This window comes from Pagrus pagrus (genome assembly GCF_965226575.1).
Source record: "Pagrus pagrus genome assembly, chromosome: 12".
Lineage (NCBI taxonomy): Eukaryota > Metazoa > Chordata > Actinopteri > Spariformes > Sparidae > Pagrus > Pagrus pagrus.
Window position 1 is genome coordinate 23,045,482 of NC_140196.1, and position 19,366 is coordinate 23,064,847.

The following is a 19,366-nucleotide window of genomic DNA, read 5'->3' on the forward strand; positions in this document are numbered from 1 at the left end:
TATCCAGTAATATGATAATAGTACTAAAGTACATATGGTGGGAAAGCCAGGTACCTTTCTGAACCACTTTATGGTATGCAAACAGGAAGAGAAGTTAACCTGTCTGGGGCTGAGTCACTTGAGCCTTTCCACAGAATAGAATCATTACCTAGTGAACTTTGGATGGACACTCCCTTAGTGCACAGAGTAGCAGTCCAACAAATAAAAGGAGGTCAGGAATGATGATGCACATAAATGGACAGCTTACTGTTGAATGACACAAAATCCATTTGACTAATGTACAGTTATTTAATGTCTAGTGTACCTAAAGCAGCTATTATTGACATTTTATATACAAGTTAAGTGACTATCCCACAGGGAATTATCGCCAACTCTGCAGTCTCCTTGGCTCTACAGGACATTTAAGCCTCTTTCGACTCATTGCGCTGCAACTTGACACTTAATTCACTCACCATATCATTTTTGCCTGCAGTAGGCAGCTGTTTTCAGAGATATAGCAAAAAGAAAAAGGCGTTTGTGATAAGTTGTTGAATATAGTGGAGCAGATAGCAGCTAGTGTTTCTCAGGAATAAGTGAAGACAAAAAAGAGCTGGTGGGGTGAATATATTGAACTTACATTCCCCAAGCTCAATTTCAATGTAAAAAGCACACTTTTGTGTTTACAGCTGGGTCCTGCTGCCTTCAAGTGGCTAAAAACTGTGTTGGGAGACTTAAGTTAATGTGCCGTCTCTACAGAGTAGAATAGAGCCTTTTGTGTATCCAGATGAAGCTGCATGTAATCTCATTATGGACAGTTTAAAAACAAATGATCAAAATCAGAGAGATATAAACTTCGTTCTTCCTTTTCCAAACCTGGTGCCTACATTACCCACAATACAACTCCCAACCATTAGCCGAGTGACACCAATGAAAGCAATTTATTAGATTACATGCAGCTTCCTCTGGAGCCACAAAAGGCTTCGTACTACTTTGTCACATTTGCAGTCGTACTCCCAAAGACCTGTAAACGTGCTTAAATATGTAAAATTGGTGGGGTTACCCTTTAAGTTCTAAGCTAGCATGACCTCCCTACTGCCAGCTCATTTAGGCTAAATAAAAAGAGTTGGCTGCCATTAAACTGCTGACAGAAGACAAGCAACAGTCCTCCATAAAAATGTGCTTTATTGTGACGTCTGGAAGGAAACTAATGACAAAATAAATGAAGTTGACTGTAAAATATGTCAACAGAAGACAGTAACATGCTCTCTCATGACTTTTGGAGTTAAATGACCAGGTACAGAGAGACGGAGGAAACGTCAATCACACCAAGTTTAAGTGATGATCTTTGGCCTTAATTCATGTACCATGTTAGACAGTTGAATAAAAAATAGACATGACAAATTATTTTAATGAAGCCTTTTATTATGGAAAGAAAGAAAAAAAAACTGATGCTCAGGATGACAACACGCTGCTGACACTCAAAGTAAGCCAACAAGAACCAACAAGTGTTTAAAAAAAAAAAAAGTGAATAACTTGTGACTTGAACTCAAGTGTTGTAGAACTTTGGTGTTAAATCAATACAAAATGATGAATGTGTGATTATGAGTGAGGTGATAACAAAAGGAACACTGTAAGGAAGCACAAACGAGATGCCTGTGCACGCACACACACACACATACGAACACCCACGCACATACACACACGTCTCCCGAGAGGAAAGACGAGACCTGACTGAGAACTCTTACCAAAAGGCAAGAGAGAGGGACATTACAGATCTGAAAAGAAGAGGCGAAAAAAAAGCTGAATACAATGGGTAATATGCAACTTTTCAAACCAAATACTGACAAAAGGTAGGTAGAAAAATATCACAATGATACAAACAACATTTTCAGAGAAAAGGTCATCATTGAGAGGTTGAGAAGAGTCGACCAAACGCTTCTTATAAAAAGGACATTGCACTGAAACCACCAACACAAACGCTTATGCAAAAGAAAGAAAAGATTTTCAATACGCCTGAAGGAGCAGCAGCCTTTCAACTTGGATAAAAAAAAAAAATGTTGGAAATTATGAAGAAGTGTAGGTCTTTTTAATGTAACATCATGAGCCATAAACCAAGCAATAAAGCAAATGAGGTTTGTTGGAGCATACTGCCCCTTGATGGGACCACGAAGCGTCTTCTCGCTTCATTGCTTCATTTTATTGTTTCACAATGTTAAGTCACCTGACCATATATGGTCTACATATGTGGCAGAGCCGCTTTCACACTCCATAAGTCAATACTAATGAGACGACGCTGAAAACGTGAAGATGGAATAAATGAAGAAACATTGCTTTGTGCCTCCACAGGCAGTAAGGCATCAATGCCAGGATGAGGTTCTTCACAGTCCTTTTGCAGTGCCCCAGTAGTGTTCCACTTAGAGCTGGCCCCCAACATCTGGAGGCTGTCTGGATGGGCCAGAACAAACCCCCCCCCCCATCTGTAGGATTGGAAGGCGTCTTTTTTTTCTTTTTTAACTTTCCCGCACAACAAAAGCTGAATACTATGGCAATGTAGCTCACTATACATGGTTGTTTGGCTGCTGTTGCTGAGATAGACCAAGCAACATTCAAGTTGCTTCAGTATTTTAATCCTGGATAAAAATATAATTTGGACATTCTAATAATTAAATTTTTATTCTAAAATGACAAAATCATGTGTTTGACCAGTTTTCGGATCAAATGATGTGAAAAATTAATGTTAACCATGAACACTAAAAGTCATTGTGATAATCAGACCAGCCGTTACTGTCAACCAAACCTCGCCTGGCTAGCCGCGTCAAGTGCTCTAGACACCCAAACCAAACACTTGGGATGGAAACTCCCCCAGAAAAGGTTATTGCCATGGTAGCTAATGTTGCAGCATTCGGTTTGTGTGGCTCCTCTCAAAACGTAGGCACTGAGGTGAAGAGCAGTTCAAAAGAGTCTGGGAAGGTAAACACCACGCTTCGTCTCCGCTGGTTTTACACCAGGGCCGGACGAGAGCGGGCCGTCATCGTATGTAAATCAGGAGAGAATGGTGGGATTTTAACGCTGTCCAGACTCGACCCGACACATATCTATATCCCCTAAAGACACTAACCTCATGAAAAAAATAAAAAACATGGCACTCGACCCATTTACTGTAAGATCCCAGACCATTTCAAACAACAAGAGGGATACCTTTGCAACTGTGTACAATTCTGGAGAAAGATCATCTCTGAAGGGTGAAGCTGCACCACGTATGTGTGCCAACAAAACAAAAACAAAACAGAAACAAGGGAAGAAATGCGGGCTAAAAGCTAGCCATATGATAAGCAAGGCTTGACAAACAAGGACCTCATAACATTAAAAACATACAAAAAGGTATTTGACAACTATTTGTCAAAAGAATAAAACCTATAATGCTATACTTACTACTTATGATTTAACAATTATAGCTGACCCCCTGTTAAAGATATGAAGCCTGTTAAAAAATAATTTCCTTATTTGGCAAATAATAAAATGAGATAAAGGGGGACACTGTGAGATTGTGAGAGAGAAAATAAATGGCACAACTGTATCTGAGATTTCAGATCAAACTATCAAATGCAAAGAACTACTGGAGTTGCAGGTAGGGTGTAGGGTTCACAATTGCAAACGTACTCCTTTGCCTAAAACAAATGAACTATTTCTACATATAATGAAAGCAGAAAGAAAACAAAGTCACATCTAAATAATGGCACAAGCATACTGGGAAAATATATAGAATACTATGGAGACATTTACCCAGCGTTTGATGATCAAAAAAACTAAAGTAAAGTTTTATATCAAGATACTTGTGTGTTCACTTTAAAGCATATCGTGTGTGAAAAGATTGAAGTACTCTGGAAATATGCCATGTACAAAATATCTCCCCATATAAACAACATTCACACAAGGCACTTCATTCAGTAAGAAAAGAGAATCACAGTCCTTTCTACTACCAGAAACTGCCTGCATAGCAACAATACGAGGACTAAATCTTTTCAGACTTTTGTGTGGTACCACAAAAGAAGTTTCAGAAAAAAAAACTTGTTGGGTTTTCTTTTTGGTTTTAAAACAAGCACTTCACCGAATAGTAAAACTTTGTTGCTTTGAAAATAAAGACCAGAGTTCATTCCTCTTAGTATTTTGTCCCCAATATTATCAACCTAGGACCCTCTGTACACTTTCTGGTGTGGTTTTTGTCAAACACAGTGCTCCTGGGATATTTAGTGTATGTGTTTTTTATGATGGCACTCAGAAGGCAGCCAGTCACCAGGAGATGAGAGAAGAGACGGGGTGTCATGAAGGTTTCCACAGTGAGACTCCAAGGCGTCCCCTTGGGGCAGAGACAAGAGGGCCGCATGTGGAAGGATCTGCCTGAGTCTGAGAGATGTGGTTGTAGAAAAGGGCAGAGATGGACAGAGAGGATGGCGGAGAGCGCAGGCAGCGCTGTGGTTGTCCTGCTACCTGCCTCTCAGATTCTGCAGGACTCCATAAACCTCCTCTTCTTTGCTGAGTCCCTCAAAGAAAGGCAGCAGGTCCAGGAGCTCTGTGTCATTCATATCGTCAAACCAGGATTGGACTGGAACCTTTGGAGACAGGAGAACCACCTGCAGTTAGCTTTTATTTCATAGTAAGACTATCATCACTGGAATCTAACATGGGGACAGAACGCCGAAAAAAAGAGAGACTTGGAGCCTGTTCCATTAAGTGAGTTTACCAAATTAGCCAGGATTATTTTGGTTAGTCTGACACCATTATTCAGTTGATTCGGCTCCATAAAGCAAATTCAAGATCGTTCAAGCTGAGTTACTATGGCAGTTGTTGCTTAACCAGAGTTCCTGTAACAATCTTTTTACCATTGACTCTGCAGCATGCAGACATATTATTGGCTTATTAACCACCATCAGTCAAAAAATGTAAGTTTTTAGAAAATCAATTTAAAAATTAGTCGATTGTATAAATTATTTAATGATAAATGATAAGATATAGACCTACATACTACAATAGAATGATAATCGCTACCTAAAAGACCTAATAGACTGCTTATGAATAGTGCAAACATGCAATTATCTTGGCTACTTGAACCTATGTTAAATTAGTCTGACCTTTATGGAACCACTTGAGCCTGCACTGATTTGATGAAGGTTCATTCAAGTCTGGTGTTAGACTTCAAGCCGCAATTTTCTGGCACACGTTAAGAAACATGCCCCACATCTCAAAGTAATTCTCAAAGTGTAATCCCAGCATTATTTTTCCTTGACATTAGAACTATTTTGATTGCATATGTGGGTAGATTTCATACAGACTCATGAGATAATGAACTATATTAGAAGGTAGTAATCAAGGTGAGCCTCAATTTCAAAGTCTTGTTTGTGGCAATGCAAATTTTAAAACAAAAGTAGCTTCTGACTGTGACAATTGGATTCGTGGTTTATGAACTTACAGCATTCTCTGGGTGGAAAATGTAAGAGGCGGGTGAATTGTCAACAATGATGACATTGCTGAGCTCTCGTCCCAGCCGGCTGAGGTCTTTGACGTAGTTTCCTCTGTGAAAAACGCAGGATTCTCGAAAAAGTCGTGCTCGGAACACACCCCACTGGTCCAGCAGGTCTGCCACAGGGTCTGCATACTGTCCAAGCCAAACAAACACACAAACATGTTACAATGAGATGAAAACAAATATCACACTTCCTGAATTTCACTGCTGTACAACTACAAATCAGACTGCATGTTGAAGACACATTGTGATGCAAATTTTTGTGGTCATATGTCTCAACTAGAGCGCTAACAAAACATCTCATAAATGTTACACTATTATTCTAAAAGGAAGCGTGTGTTTACCTGACAGGGAGGAAGCGTCAGGAAATACTACTCTATGACACAACACGCACCACTGACACCTAGCTTTTAACTCAGCACAAGAAACATCTGATACTACAGTTATTTCGGGCCCTTAGCACAGTTGTTTCTCTCTCTCATTCATTAAACTTACCCATGCATTATTGGCTAAGATGCAAAAAGACACAGATGGAGAGTGATGCAGAGGAAGTGTGAAAACTGAGACATAATTTTCAGATCAGAACAAGGAAATGGAAAATGTTGTTTCATAGTGGTCACTGGCTTGTAACCAAAGCACATGTCAGGACAGAAAACAGGGCCGGGCCTGAACACACCTTGGCAAGACTGGCTGTAAAGAGCACACATTCAAATAGCTCTCCCATCTTTTGAAGAAACTCATCCACATGGGGTCGTTTCAGCACATACACCTGCAAGACACAGCACAGAGTTCAGGCACAGGATGCACAGCATGATGTTACATACAAGAATACATCTGGATATTGCTACAGAAAAATTCATGCTTCTGATTTCCTGCATTATGAAAAATCTTCAGCTTTTATGAGCACCTTCTCTGAAATACTCGCTCTCGGTTTCGATGCCCCAGCGGCTGCCACCCAGTGCAAGTAATCATGAATAGGCCAACCATCATACACACAGCCTATCCTGGATTACTTGAACTGGATCACAGCCATTCTCTTCAGGTTCTTCACATAAATGGAACTCTTGCCCCTATTAAAACAGGTACACTCAACTAAAATGTCCATTTATTGTGTGTACAATACCTGATGAACGGTACCATCGATCTCCACTGGAACAATAAAATCAGCATTGCTGATGGGCTGTGAGAAGAAACAACAGCATATCAATGTCATTCAGACTGTTGGTGTAGTACCACAACTGCTCAGCAGAGGTCCTGCTAGGAACACCAAAGATTAAATTAACAGATTATCAAATCTCTGGCAGGGAGAGGGAATAATTACGCCCTTTTTTTTGCCAAAACAAATCCCTCCTCATTGTCCTCTGTCCTTCTGTAACCTCTTTAGTGATCTAACAAGGTGGTCAACCTCCAGCTTTCTATATGTGACAATATTGGTTCAAATTTAATAAGAAATTGTATTAACTGCAGCTGGTTACCAACATCAACCTCCCTTCACACTTTCCTATTACAATCCTGCTTTTATTTTAAGTGCACACTCAGGACTGTAATATTGCCCTTGTTCTTACTACAGCACATCCTCCACCACCTGCTCCTCTCCTGGCTTTGTTTGCACAGTGATCCAATGGATTTGACACACAGTTGACTTACTGCAGGTTATTTGCGTTTTTAGTTTTGGATATAAAAAAAGGATAATGTATATAGTATGGTTTACAATGATGTAGGTAAATGCTGAAGAAAAAAATCACGTTTTCATTGTAGTGTAAATCCAGATGTTTATCCTATTGCATTTTTAAAACAAAGACTGGGCAAGCCAACAGGAGACTGTATCTTTCTAACATATAGCCCTTCGCTAGCTTACACAGTGACAGCTAAAAACTGCAGACCGGCACACATCATTAATAGTAAACCTGTGTTTTTTTAACTTTAGCCTCCTCTTACCTTGAAAGAGCTGTGGACGAGTGTTTCATCCAAGTCAATCACCACACACTTTTTGCCATAGTCAGATATTATCATCTCTGGGAGGAGGTATTTGGCTGGTGGCTATGGGTAGAAGACAAGGCAGAAAATATTAGATATATTAAGAGAAAGTGTGAGTGATAGTAACATATGCTTTGCATTAATTACTGCTTAAGGCTGAGCAGAAAAGCCAACACCATGTTAGGAAGAGCATCTCCATGGGTGACAATGCAGCTGAGAGAAAGCCATGTCTGAAATGATGCATTTAATGGACCCATTGCTTCAAAATAACACCCAACAGGATTCTTCACAACTGGAAATTCCCCTGCAGCAGCCACCTATTCAGACAACTTAGCGCTATCTTAAATCCCCTTCTGTTGAGATTAAATAAAACTTTTCACACATTCCCGGAGACAAAGGCCATGCAAAAAGGGTAGCTGCTACTGCTGCTTGAGAACAGTGTTAGTTTCCCTGAAATCACTCAAACTTAAACCTCATGAAAATACCAATAATACTTCAAATTCAAGTGTGAACATGATGGGATGAGGTCATGTGGGAAATATGCCTCAGTGCAGGAATAGTGCTGTGGTAAAAATCCGTTCACTTTCGATAGATCTTAAGAAATTCCTTTCATGTAATAGCTGATGAGTGATTTGACCGGTGTGTGATTTTTGACTGGTGTGTTGGTCAGACCACCAGATAACCACATCACACATAATTTCTTCCTTGAAAGACGGGCTGGATTAGTTTTTACCACTTAGTTGGAGCAACTGTGGAGCTAAACTCTCACTGATATTTAATTGCATGGACAAGTAGCGAATAAATTGATTTTACTCCTTGCAAGGAAGCACCTGAAGTGATTAATAAACACCTTTTTGCGTTTAACTTGTTAGTTATTGTCACAGTATTTATAAAAGGCATACAAACCACCCAGTGTCACTCATGCAGGTCAGGCACTGATGCACCATTTAAACCCATAGGTGCATATACACCTTCCTCACAGCCAGCGCTACGATCGGCTGAAAATGAACCGCAGTACGGTAGCAGAGCAAAAGCTCTCTGAGGAGCACTGGAGCCCACACAGACAGGATGTGCCAGCACCAGCCCACTCAGCCTGCATGCAAAGGAAAAGAAAAAAAAGGCGATACATACACTAGGGACAGGGATGACCTCGACCTGGTCACACTACAATACAAGAGAGATAGACACAGACATACAAAAACAGGGTGAGGGGTAGGAAGGAGAACATAAAAAAGAGACTAAAAGGGTCCATGAAGATAAAGAAAATAACAATCACACAGGATGTGATTAGTGGAGGAGCAGCCCACCTTGGGAGGCGATCCGTTCTCCTCGACAGGTGGAGGCAGGGAGCTGGTGTTGGTGTTGGGGGTTGGAGGTTCCACATTGTAGTTGCGGAAACAGCAGAAGAATGTGCTGAAGATGCTCCGGCTCCTCTGCTTCTTTAGGCTGCTGTTAGACTGGGACGCTGTCAAAACAAAAGGAAGGGGTGGGAGAGCGGCGGGTGAACAAGTGGATATGCAAATCGATGTTCTGACATAAAAGTGGAGCAGGCTGAAGATGGGAAGCATTTACGTTTGCTTATTTGCATGTTGAGCTGTGAACGCCGCTGTTATAAGTGGGATCAAACAGTTTTGTGTTTATTACAGTTCTCCTAAGTGGCCACAGTGGTGTGAGCTACACTCAATCATAACAATAGGTGAGACCTTGACAGTGTGATTAAATGGTATTAGGGTTGGTTTTGTTGTCCCGGCCTGGCCGAAGCACTGATCAGAAAATAACTTGGCTGGCTGGGTGACTTCATCAGTCACACATAGCGACAGTTCAGAGCACGCTCTCATTCCAGGAGTACGGAGCAGCGCCTAAATCAGACACTGAGCTTTTATTAATAGTGACAAGTTGGGAGCTGCACCCTCCTCCCTTACTTTTTGCCCTGTCGTGGATCCTGTCACCTGATTGGCCTAGGAGTCTCCATTTTGAAAGCTTGCTTACGTATCCCCGCCCATGTTTCAGCTGGCAGGTGAGTGACTGAAGCAGCCTGGACATGCACAAGAGACGAGGGGAGGAGGAGGTAGGAGGCCCTCAGACCCCGCAGAGCCTATACAAGGCTGCATTCCTCTCCACCCCATTAGTCCCCCCTCGGCTCACACAACCAGAATGCTTTTGCAACTGAAGACCAGCGAAGAGCAAATAGCATTATGTCATGTCTTTTGGCATCTTGATATTGTGCCACTCTGTGCTCCTGACCTTAAACAAATCCCCACCAGACATTTGTCATAGGAAACGCTGTGCAGGAAGAATATCATAAAACCAAGCTAGTGCACAACAAATTCAGACAACATTACAAATACCAGAACTATTTTTACATCAATCCAGCTTTGTTGAGTGTTTTTCCGATAAAACAGTCCTACGCACGAACATCCACGGTATATTAAGACCACAAAAGCAGCCAAAGCCTCGTATCCTCATATCATGTCATGAAAAAAGGCATCGTGTGGGGTTACCACACTATTGTTTAAAGAAGAGTATATTTCATTTCTGTACTCCACAGCTAAAAACACACATGAATGCAGGAAAGCTATCAGACACTGACACAGTAACAACATGTCATCATGGCAACATAAAACACTTGTGCCTTCCTCGATCCCTCCATCATTTACCTCTATCACTGGCTTCCAGTCACATTTACTACTGCCTTTCACGCTAGGGCGCTTTGTGCCGGCTATTTAGACTATATCTTGACAATAGCCCTTTTCACACAGAGACTCAGCATTATCGGTGCAGCAAAGGCTCACCATTTCTCCGCCTTTGTTTGTTCACACTGAACTAAGCAGCTCCGGCATGAAGCCGCACCAGTGTGTCAATTCATACAGCACTCTGGCGTGACGGTACACATCATGAAGTTGACATCCATGTGTCTTTTTAACATGTTTCCCTGGTGTCCACCTGTTAATCTAAACATGTACTCGCTGACTGTTTATAATCATATGGATGCAGTTATAATGTGTTGTGAATGAGATCCTGACCCACCATACATCGCGGAAAGTGACAAAGTTACATTTTTCGCTCTAAATGACATAATTACATTATCACCATCGGTAAACAGCGGACCCTGTCTGACTCTCTCACTCATGGGGAGGCATGCTGTTTTCTGGGGGAAAGTACATGAAGTCTCGGTCGGGAGGGCTGACCGTTGCAGTGATTCTTTTTCCAATACACGTTTCCAGAGACAGTAACTACACTATACGAAGAGTCGATAGGACAGACAGGACAACAGAGGCTTTTCCACATATAACTGCAGTATTTTTTTCCTCATAAGTTGCCAAAGACACTTCCAGTTACTACGTTACCGTTGTTTGGTCCTGTAACGTTGCTTTGTGGGTTGAAGTGCGGGACATTTATATTCAATATTTAACCATCAACAAGGAAACAACATTGTAACACTCCATTTTAAGGTAACTTAAAACCAAAACACACGGAACTGCTCTGACAAGCAGAGTGTGTAGTATGACTGAAACTGTATCTGGTTATTACAGATAATGTTATTGTTTTTTTGTTATGTACTAGTTCATTTTATTGCAATATTTAACAAAATTATCATGCAGTAAGCATATGTGGAGAAAATGGATTACTTAAGATTTTCAGAACTTTTAACTGTTGACAATTCTTTTGTAAATTCATACTAGGGCTGGGCAACACATCGATATTAGGGGTTGACTGATGTGGCTTTTTCAAGGCCAATACCGAAACCGATATTCATTTGCAGTAAAAAGTTTACTTTGTGTCAAAATTTCTATCTACTAGCAATGGAATAAACCCATGTAGAACTTATTCAAGTACTGTTCTCAAGAATACATTTTTAGGTACCCGAGTATTTCCATGTTCTGCTACTTAATACATTCTCGCCTCTACATTTATTTGATACCTTTAGTTACCTCTTTACTTTGCAGATTCAAATTATTCAGCCTTGATAGGCTGTTAATTGTGAAATGTCACAAGTGGGCGAGACATTGTGTAAAAGGATGCTGCATCAGAGCCAAAGTAGCACATTTTCAAAATAGTTTATTTTAATCAGCAATCTGAGAAAAATCACCAATACTGGTAATCAGAAAAATATGCTGAATATCGGCCCAGATAATCAGCCAGGGCCAATAATCGTTCTACACTTCATCAATACATAGTTATAATGATTTGAGAATATATATCATTATATCCTGATATGGCAGGTATTGCCTTTTCCTGGTTTTAAAGGATATTTGAGTGTAATGTGTTTACTTGTTTATCTAGGGTATTGAGTTCTGCTATATTAGTGTTATTAAAAACGGATGTAATTGTGGATGTGATAAGTTTTATGTCGGACATAATATATTTTGTAATAATATTAAAGTGTTTGTTATACCAAAAAAAAAACCCCAAAAACTCTGTTTTCATTCCTTTGAGGGCCCTTTCATTGGGGAAAAAATATAATAAAATAAAATAAAATAAAATGAACAAATAAACTTACATAATGCAATGTGTAACAGTAATATTCAGGCACCAAAAGGTTTAATGTTTAATAAATGACACAATAAGTCAAACTAGCGGCTTTTGTTTTGCTGAACATCTGCTGAAGAGACAGGCCATGTCCATCAGTTTTGTAAATGTGGTCATCTGAGCAAAATAAATCAGGTAAAAACTATTCCATCTTACGGTCCAAAACAGAGTGACAGTATAACAGCCACCATCTGACACAATCCACTGGAAAATAGCAAACTGTCACACAACACTGCAACAACCATCAAATACCAAACTAAACTGATTTAGAGATTTGGATGTTTGGGGATAACACCAGGGCACATAATTACAGAGTGCTTTATTTAGGAATTCTGAGATAACCCAAAAGGAAATTAAGCAAATTGTTTCTACATGATCCCCGAGCTTTAGTGAGACAGCAACCCTGATGATGACCCTGAGGATGTCATATCTACCATAGTACACTTGGTTTAAATTTAAAAATAACCTAATCATGACCACACGACTTCCTTTATTAAACTGGACTTCGTCTTGTCGTTTCTGCTCTGTATTACTGTAAAACTGGGACAGTGAGGCAGTCATCAGCTTCCTGTGACTCATCACTACAACTGGCCGATTTACTGCACAAAGACCCTCAGAAAACAGCCTGGGCTACTGAGTCATGCACAGAGAAGATCTGGGCTTCAAACAAGTCTCTCACCTGGGCTGGATGCAGGGTAGTAATTCACTAAAGAGGGTTAACTGTATTTAATTCATAAAGTTAATGGTCAGTGTCCAGTTAATTTATTCACAACCTCCCACAACACATTCCAAGGTTTCATTACAGAAAAACATTAACCATTGATTGGACACAGCAAGTAGCTTGGTCTTAAGACCTTTTGGTATAGTAGGGCTGTACAATTTATCAAAACGGATACATGCAATATACAGATTTCATGAAACTGCAATTTTTTGCTAACGGTAAAATGTTTGACAAAACAGCATTATAATTATGTGCTATAGTGCTGCAAAGACGACCTGCCTTACAAATCATGTAAGAAAACATGTTTGTTTGATACCTCAGAAAAATCATCATCATCAGTAGTTTTAAGTGAAATTCACCCGGGATCAAAATCAGAACAAGGGAAGTGGACACCTTCACAGAACATATAAATGCTGTGGACAACAACATCAAGTTCACGCTGGAAGATGTCAGAAGAGACAGTCTGCCGTTCTTGGACTGTGCAGTACACATTGAAGAAGACAGAAGCCTCAACATTGAGGTACAGAAAACCTACACACAGATCAGTACTTGCTGTTCGACTCTCATCACCCACTGGAGCATAAGCTGTGGGTCATCAGAACCCTAAACCATTGGGCTGAGAACGTGCCCACTAAGAAAGAGGGGAAGGAGAAGGAACAGAAGAACATCAGGGGAGGATTTAAAACCTGTGACTACCCAAACTGGACCTTTGTCAAAACCTCTAAAAAGATCCAAAGCAGAGTAATGTAGTTGATGCTGTTCAATGCAGCCAGGACTGCACAGATTTGTACATTGGGGAGACAAAACAACCTCTCCATAAACGCATGGCACAACACAGGAGGGCCAACTCCTCAGGTCAAGACTCTGCTGTCCACTGACATCTGAAGGAGAAAAATCATTCCTTTGAGGACAACAATGTAAACATCTTGGCCAGAGAAGACAGATGGTTTGAAAGAGGAGTAAAAGAATCCATCTATGTCAGACTGGAACAGCCGTCTTTGAACAGAGGAGGTGGCCTAAGACATTACTTATCACCCACCTACAATGCTGTACTGAGTTCCCTCCCCAGGCAGACGGTTTAACAACCATTCACTCCTGGGCTCACCTAGCCCTAACAACCCACATGAAGGCTGGTTGGATCAACAACCCACAAGTGGCCCTATCAACTCTGAATCTCAGAGCTCACGTGTCCTTTACGACAGAGTTTAAAAGCCTGCAATTCCCATCCAGTTAGAAGTGAAGAAGCCTCTTGGATGAGAGGTCTTCAAGAAACTGAAACACGTCCAGTTGCCTACGACACAGCACTTAGAATTTAGAGAATATTGTGCAGCCCTGAGGTAGAGTATCCAGCACTAGGCTGTCCACATATAAACACAACACACTATGAATCATTCATCAGTGGGTGTGACAATAACTTCAAGTCAGGGTCTGACCAAGAAAAGCCACCTCTCTATAGCCAAGAATTGCATGTTGTCTCCTGGATCATTTTTTAAAAACTGTTCTGACTCCAGCAGTGTTATAGGAGTGCAATGCTAGACCAGTGGACTGCTTTTCAAAACCTGCCACCTTCATTATCCACAATGCAACGTAACTACTAAGTGACATCACAGGAGCATGTTGATGAAGGTTCTCATTCATCCAGGTCATGGTCAGAACTGAAGATGCCTCTTGGATGAGAGGTGAAATGTCTTCAAGAAACTGAAACAAGTCCAGTTGCCTACAATATAGCACATAGGACAACACTGGAAGCAATTTATAAGATTACATGCAGCTTCCTCTGGAGACACAAAATATTACTTTTTTCAGATATGCAGTAGTACTCCCCAAGACCTGTAAACACACTTTAATGTGTAAACTTGGTGGACTTGACCTTTAATCTACAGTAAAAAATGCAAATGCAAATGATGGAGCGGAGCCTCCAACCAAAGCTGAATGCACATATCTGCATTCTAAGATATAGTGTGTGAAGAAGTGGAGACAAAAGCAAACCAATGATGAAGACACAGGGGTTTTATCAATAGCCTGATTTAGAGAAGTGATACCTAATACAGAATACAATCATTTACAGACTACAGTATGCAGGGCACAGTCATTGACAGACGCAGTGTTACAAGCAACAGGTTTAATCACCTTAAAACAACCTGTTCACAAATGTTTGTGCACACGCTGGCTACAACACAATCAGCTCTCAGAGTCAGACTCAGCTCTACAGTGTGACCTCTGGATCTCTGCCTCAACAAACAATGTAATGTTATAATAACTCTATAAGGCAAGAAAAATTAAAGGAAAATACTTTTCCAATCACCAAAAAGGTTGGGAATCTGCCATTGTTCCCAATTTGATTGACAGATCTTCACTAAACTTGCAACAGAAATGAAAGTTATTCATTCCAAATAAAAATAAAGTCGGCTATAGATTGAAAGTGACTGATCTATTTATGCGTCATTTGCTTATCCTGTGCAGGGCTGGGAAACTATGCCAGAACACTCTGTGCAGGAGGCGAGCTGTCACACAGGTCTGACACAGACAGACAACCATTTACACACGTTCACATGTATGGGCCCTTTAAAAGTCACCAATTTACTTAAACTGCATGTATTTGGATTGTGGGAGGAAACTCACACATGTACAAGGTGAACATGCAAACTCTGAGCTGACATTCCACCCTAATCGGAAACCGCAGGAAATAGATAAACAGGTTAATAATATGGCAAAACTTTTCTGGTTACAGTGACGGTCAGTGAACAACTGCAGTGCTCAATGCATACCACCACACATAAATCAATCTTCAGAGCCGTCTTGGATTCCAGGACTATACAGGAGGGTGAAGGGACCATGTAAGAGCAGCCGAATCAACTCACTAATGCATTCAGGTCCCAGTGGAGTATCAACTTTAAATATTTGAAACCCCCCCTCATCAACACAAAATCGCAACGAGAAAAAAGACCAACTAACACCACAGTCAATATCTTCTTTTGAAAATCAAGTTGCTGTTTTTATCCAAACTAAAGCCTAGTGTGACTGACGAATGTGAAAAAAAGGGATCATTGTCATCTTTCCACGTAGTTATACTTGGCCTCGAGGTCAGTGGTGCTCTGGCCAACAGGGCAGCGATTCTATATTTAGGCTGCAGCTTGGCAGCCAAACCAGTGTGAAAGGCAGACGCATGTCGTAAGACAGCCAGCAGTGCAACGCTGAGAGCAAAGGTGGTCAACTTTTGTCCAGACAGTTTGGAGCCTGTTCAAGCAATGTAAGAGTACCTGTCAAATTCCTCGAGGACAGCTGCTGGGATGGGCTACATGTAATGCAATTTGCAGTGATAAGGACAGTGATATGATTGGATGACTGTATAATAACTCAGGATTTATATGCAAGAATCCGGCTGTAAAACAGAAAAAAGTTCTTCCCGTTACTTCACAAATCAAATTCCAATACATAACACAGCTAATGACTATGCCCCTCATACTAAAACCTTGTAGTTTCAAGAAAATATCCAGAACTAATGGAAGAAAAGACATGGCCATACTATTCCTATAATGATGGTAATATTTGACTTAGCCCCAAGGGAATAACTGTGTGACTCATTCTTTAAAATAGAAAGAAAAGGTAGGAAACAAAGAGCAACATCAATGCTCTACTTCATCCTCTAACTCAACTGTGTCCTGCACAAAACACAACTCTGCTCAGAGCAACATTAGGTGTGATTTTAAAAAAAAACCTTGTTACATAATGAAACGGCATAAAAATCAGTTATTGATACTTTCAGACCTACAGCGTGTCGTTAACTGGTGCTACACAGCAAAAACCTGAGCTCAAGAGAGTACAAATAATTCTCTATACACTTGTTAAATAATACAATCAATTAAACAGTCAATCTTTCAATTAACTACGTAATCTTAAAATGAGGACAAATCCGCATCACAAGCCAGAAATGATGCCTTACATTTACATCTGACAAACAGCCAAAAGACCAGAGGAAGAAAAAAAAAAAATGAATGTATGAAGAAACAAAAGGAAACAGACAAAAATCTGCTTTCATGAAACCACAGTCTGGCATTGTTACTGGAACAGTTACTTAAACCATTCATTCAATTTCATTTTAACCATTAGCAGATGAAATTTCCTATCAACTAACCACTTAATTGACTAACATCATTTCAGCAAAAGTCATACCCAGTGACCTTAAATGACTTCCCCATCACATTATCCCTGCTCAATAGCACAACCTCAAACAATCCCTTAGAAAGCAAACGACCCCTGAAAATACCTTCTGATATCTTTCAAGCAAAACAACTGTATCTTCGTATGTTTTTACTGAGAGATAACATCAAGCTGTTTCATAAGTGTACATCACTGCAGTGGAATTTGCATATTTTTACAGCCATATATATTGTGTGGATCAAATCCCAACCTGCAAAAATATTCTCTCCTAACTCCCACATAACTGCAATGATAATCGCACATGACGCACAGGTATGTTCAACTCGCATTGAATCCATAGTAGTTACTGAGAGATACTTTTGTACCCTCAGAGGAGAATCCATTGTTGTGTTTGAAAGACTTAAGTTCTCATATTACTAAATGGTCTGTCAAGTGAGGTTTGAGATGTGATACTGATACACACCCCATGGGCCTGTGTGACCCGGACAGTGTCTGAGTAGCTCCAGGAATGGGAATGAATGGATATTAGCGGCTATGGTCTTGAAGGAGAGATTTGACCTCCACTGCAGATGAGGCTAAAGAGTGAGCGAAGAAATAAAAAGAGCAAATGACAGATAGAGTGTTAATGTGAAAACTAAGGCACAAGGGGCCCTGGGATCCCCATAAACATGGGTGATTATCAACTGAGAATCAAAATAATGGACGACCTTAGCTCTAATTAATGATACTGTATTGTACACACCACATCACAGAAGGCAGCTAAACTGATTTGTAAGTGAATCTGTGCATCCTATGAGGTGACCACAGTGGGGATGGCTTTGTCACATCAGTTTCATGAGTCAAGGGAAATGCTGCACTGATCCACTGGACATTATATATTCAACATTACCGACAGCTTTCCTAACTGCCCGCATGCTTGCTCATCAGAAAAAAACTTTTCCTATCCCTCAAACCACTGTGAACTTCTTAACTTAATGTGGTCGTGATACATTTAGCTAGGTTGAGTCACTTATCAGATCAATTATTCCAGTTGTGTAGCCATCACAGAAAAAGTGTGTAAAATGCCGAATTTAAGAAACGCACACTTTGCACGGGGATGCTTAACTAAGTGTGGGCATCCCCTGGTTCACAAAAAGGTTTAAGTTAATTCGGCCACCGTTAATGGGATAAGACAACAAGTCTTGACACGGGAGCGCTCTTCACACTGAACGCGCAGCAAACACGTTTAGCTACTACGATAACTTATTCGGGACAAGACCCTTCTGATAAACTTGTTGCTTCCTCGGAGTTTGTTAACCAACGCTAGTTACATGGCCATGTTTAAACAGGACTATCGCTAACAGGCAACCAGTGTCTTCAACTACTAGAGCAGCTAGCAGGCGTGAGCTACAAGCTAACGTCAATCGAGAAAGTAGTTAGCCACCTAGCACTAGTTCACTAACGTTAGCCTTATTTGACTTTTCCTTACCTTTCTCCTGGTTAAAGGATATTATTTCCTCCTCCTTCGGGTTGGAGACCTGGGTTATTATGGACGTGTGGTCCATTTAGGCGGGTGGTGTAGTCCTGTTTTGTTTCCCACAATGTTATTCGTTGTAGCGCGCTTGCTTCGTTTGCTAGCTACTGCTAGCTAGCTGTTTAAGATGAGGATGACCAGCCAGCCCACAAAGCCAGGCAACCGTCCGAGGCGAAGTGTTGTGGCAGCGGTGGTAGCCAGCCAGCTAGCACTGTGGTGAATGGAGGCCAGTGAATGGCTGTCATTTATGGCTCTCCGCAAAATATCATCGCTGCAGACAAATATTTTTGTGAACAACACCGACGGCGTTTGTGGCATATAAAACCAAACCCAGCCGAGGTTCGATTGCTAACTAGCTGAAGTTAGCAAGTAGCTTGGGTTAGCGAGTTAGCTCTTGAAGCTCCGATTATCCGAAATGTGAGGCCGTGCCTGGAACAACGTTGAAAACACTAGGAAGCCCGTCGGAGGATTGTTCTTGCCCAAAAATATGTATCAAACGCAAGTTATTCAACGCCAAAGTTAGCTAACACATTTAGGCAAACAGTTCATGTCTGCTGGCCCTACATTCCCTGTGCAACATGGAGGCTTTATGTATTTTGAGTTGCATCTGAAGCGGGGGCACTCGGTGGGAGGGGGCGGTTTGTTTCTGTGATGGATTCTCTCAGGCAGGCAGCGCAAACTCAGCCGCACCACATTGCTCAACCCATGCAGCTGGCTGGACACGGCTCTCTCAAAGCTCCCTTTCCTCTGTAATTACTGTTGCTCTCACGCAACAAATCATAGCTCTTTATTATTAGCTTACAAAGAATACATTTAAACATAATACGCTTCGTGGTGCTGTATGTGGCGAGTCCTGGCTGTGGCTTTAACGCGCTCCCGAGCAAACAACTGCCCGTTTAACAATCCAAAAGCCTTGGTTCTCAGCTTTCTGTCGCCGTGTGCGGATGATTGTTTTTTTTTACAG

General features: G+C 40.9%; 1 protein-coding gene across 2 annotated transcripts; it reads right to left on the reverse strand.

The window, feature by feature from the left end:
* Window positions 1-1,239: 1,239 nt before the first annotated feature.
* LOC311265933 (CTD small phosphatase-like protein) lies at window positions 1,240-19,005 on the reverse strand. 2 transcript variants are annotated; one of them, XM_084368059.1, is made up of 8 exons: window positions 18,358-19,005; window positions 8,785-8,942; window positions 8,609-8,641; window positions 7,439-7,540; window positions 6,624-6,680; window positions 6,177-6,269; window positions 5,447-5,632; window positions 1,240-4,589 (listed from the first exon to the last, which is right to left on the reverse strand). In XM_084368059.1, the coding sequence occupies exons 1-8, from the start codon at window positions 18,431-18,433 to the stop codon at window positions 4,464-4,466; spliced, it is 831 nt and encodes a 276-aa protein (XP_084224185.1). In that variant the 5' UTR covers window positions 18,434-19,005; the 3' UTR covers window positions 1,240-4,463. The 2 variants fall into 2 exon arrangements, with proteins under 2 accessions (XP_084224185.1, XP_084224186.1); XM_084368060.1 differs by lacking the exon at window positions 8,609-8,641 and having other exon boundaries at window positions 18,358-19,000.
* Window positions 19,006-19,366: the final 361 nt, after the last annotated feature.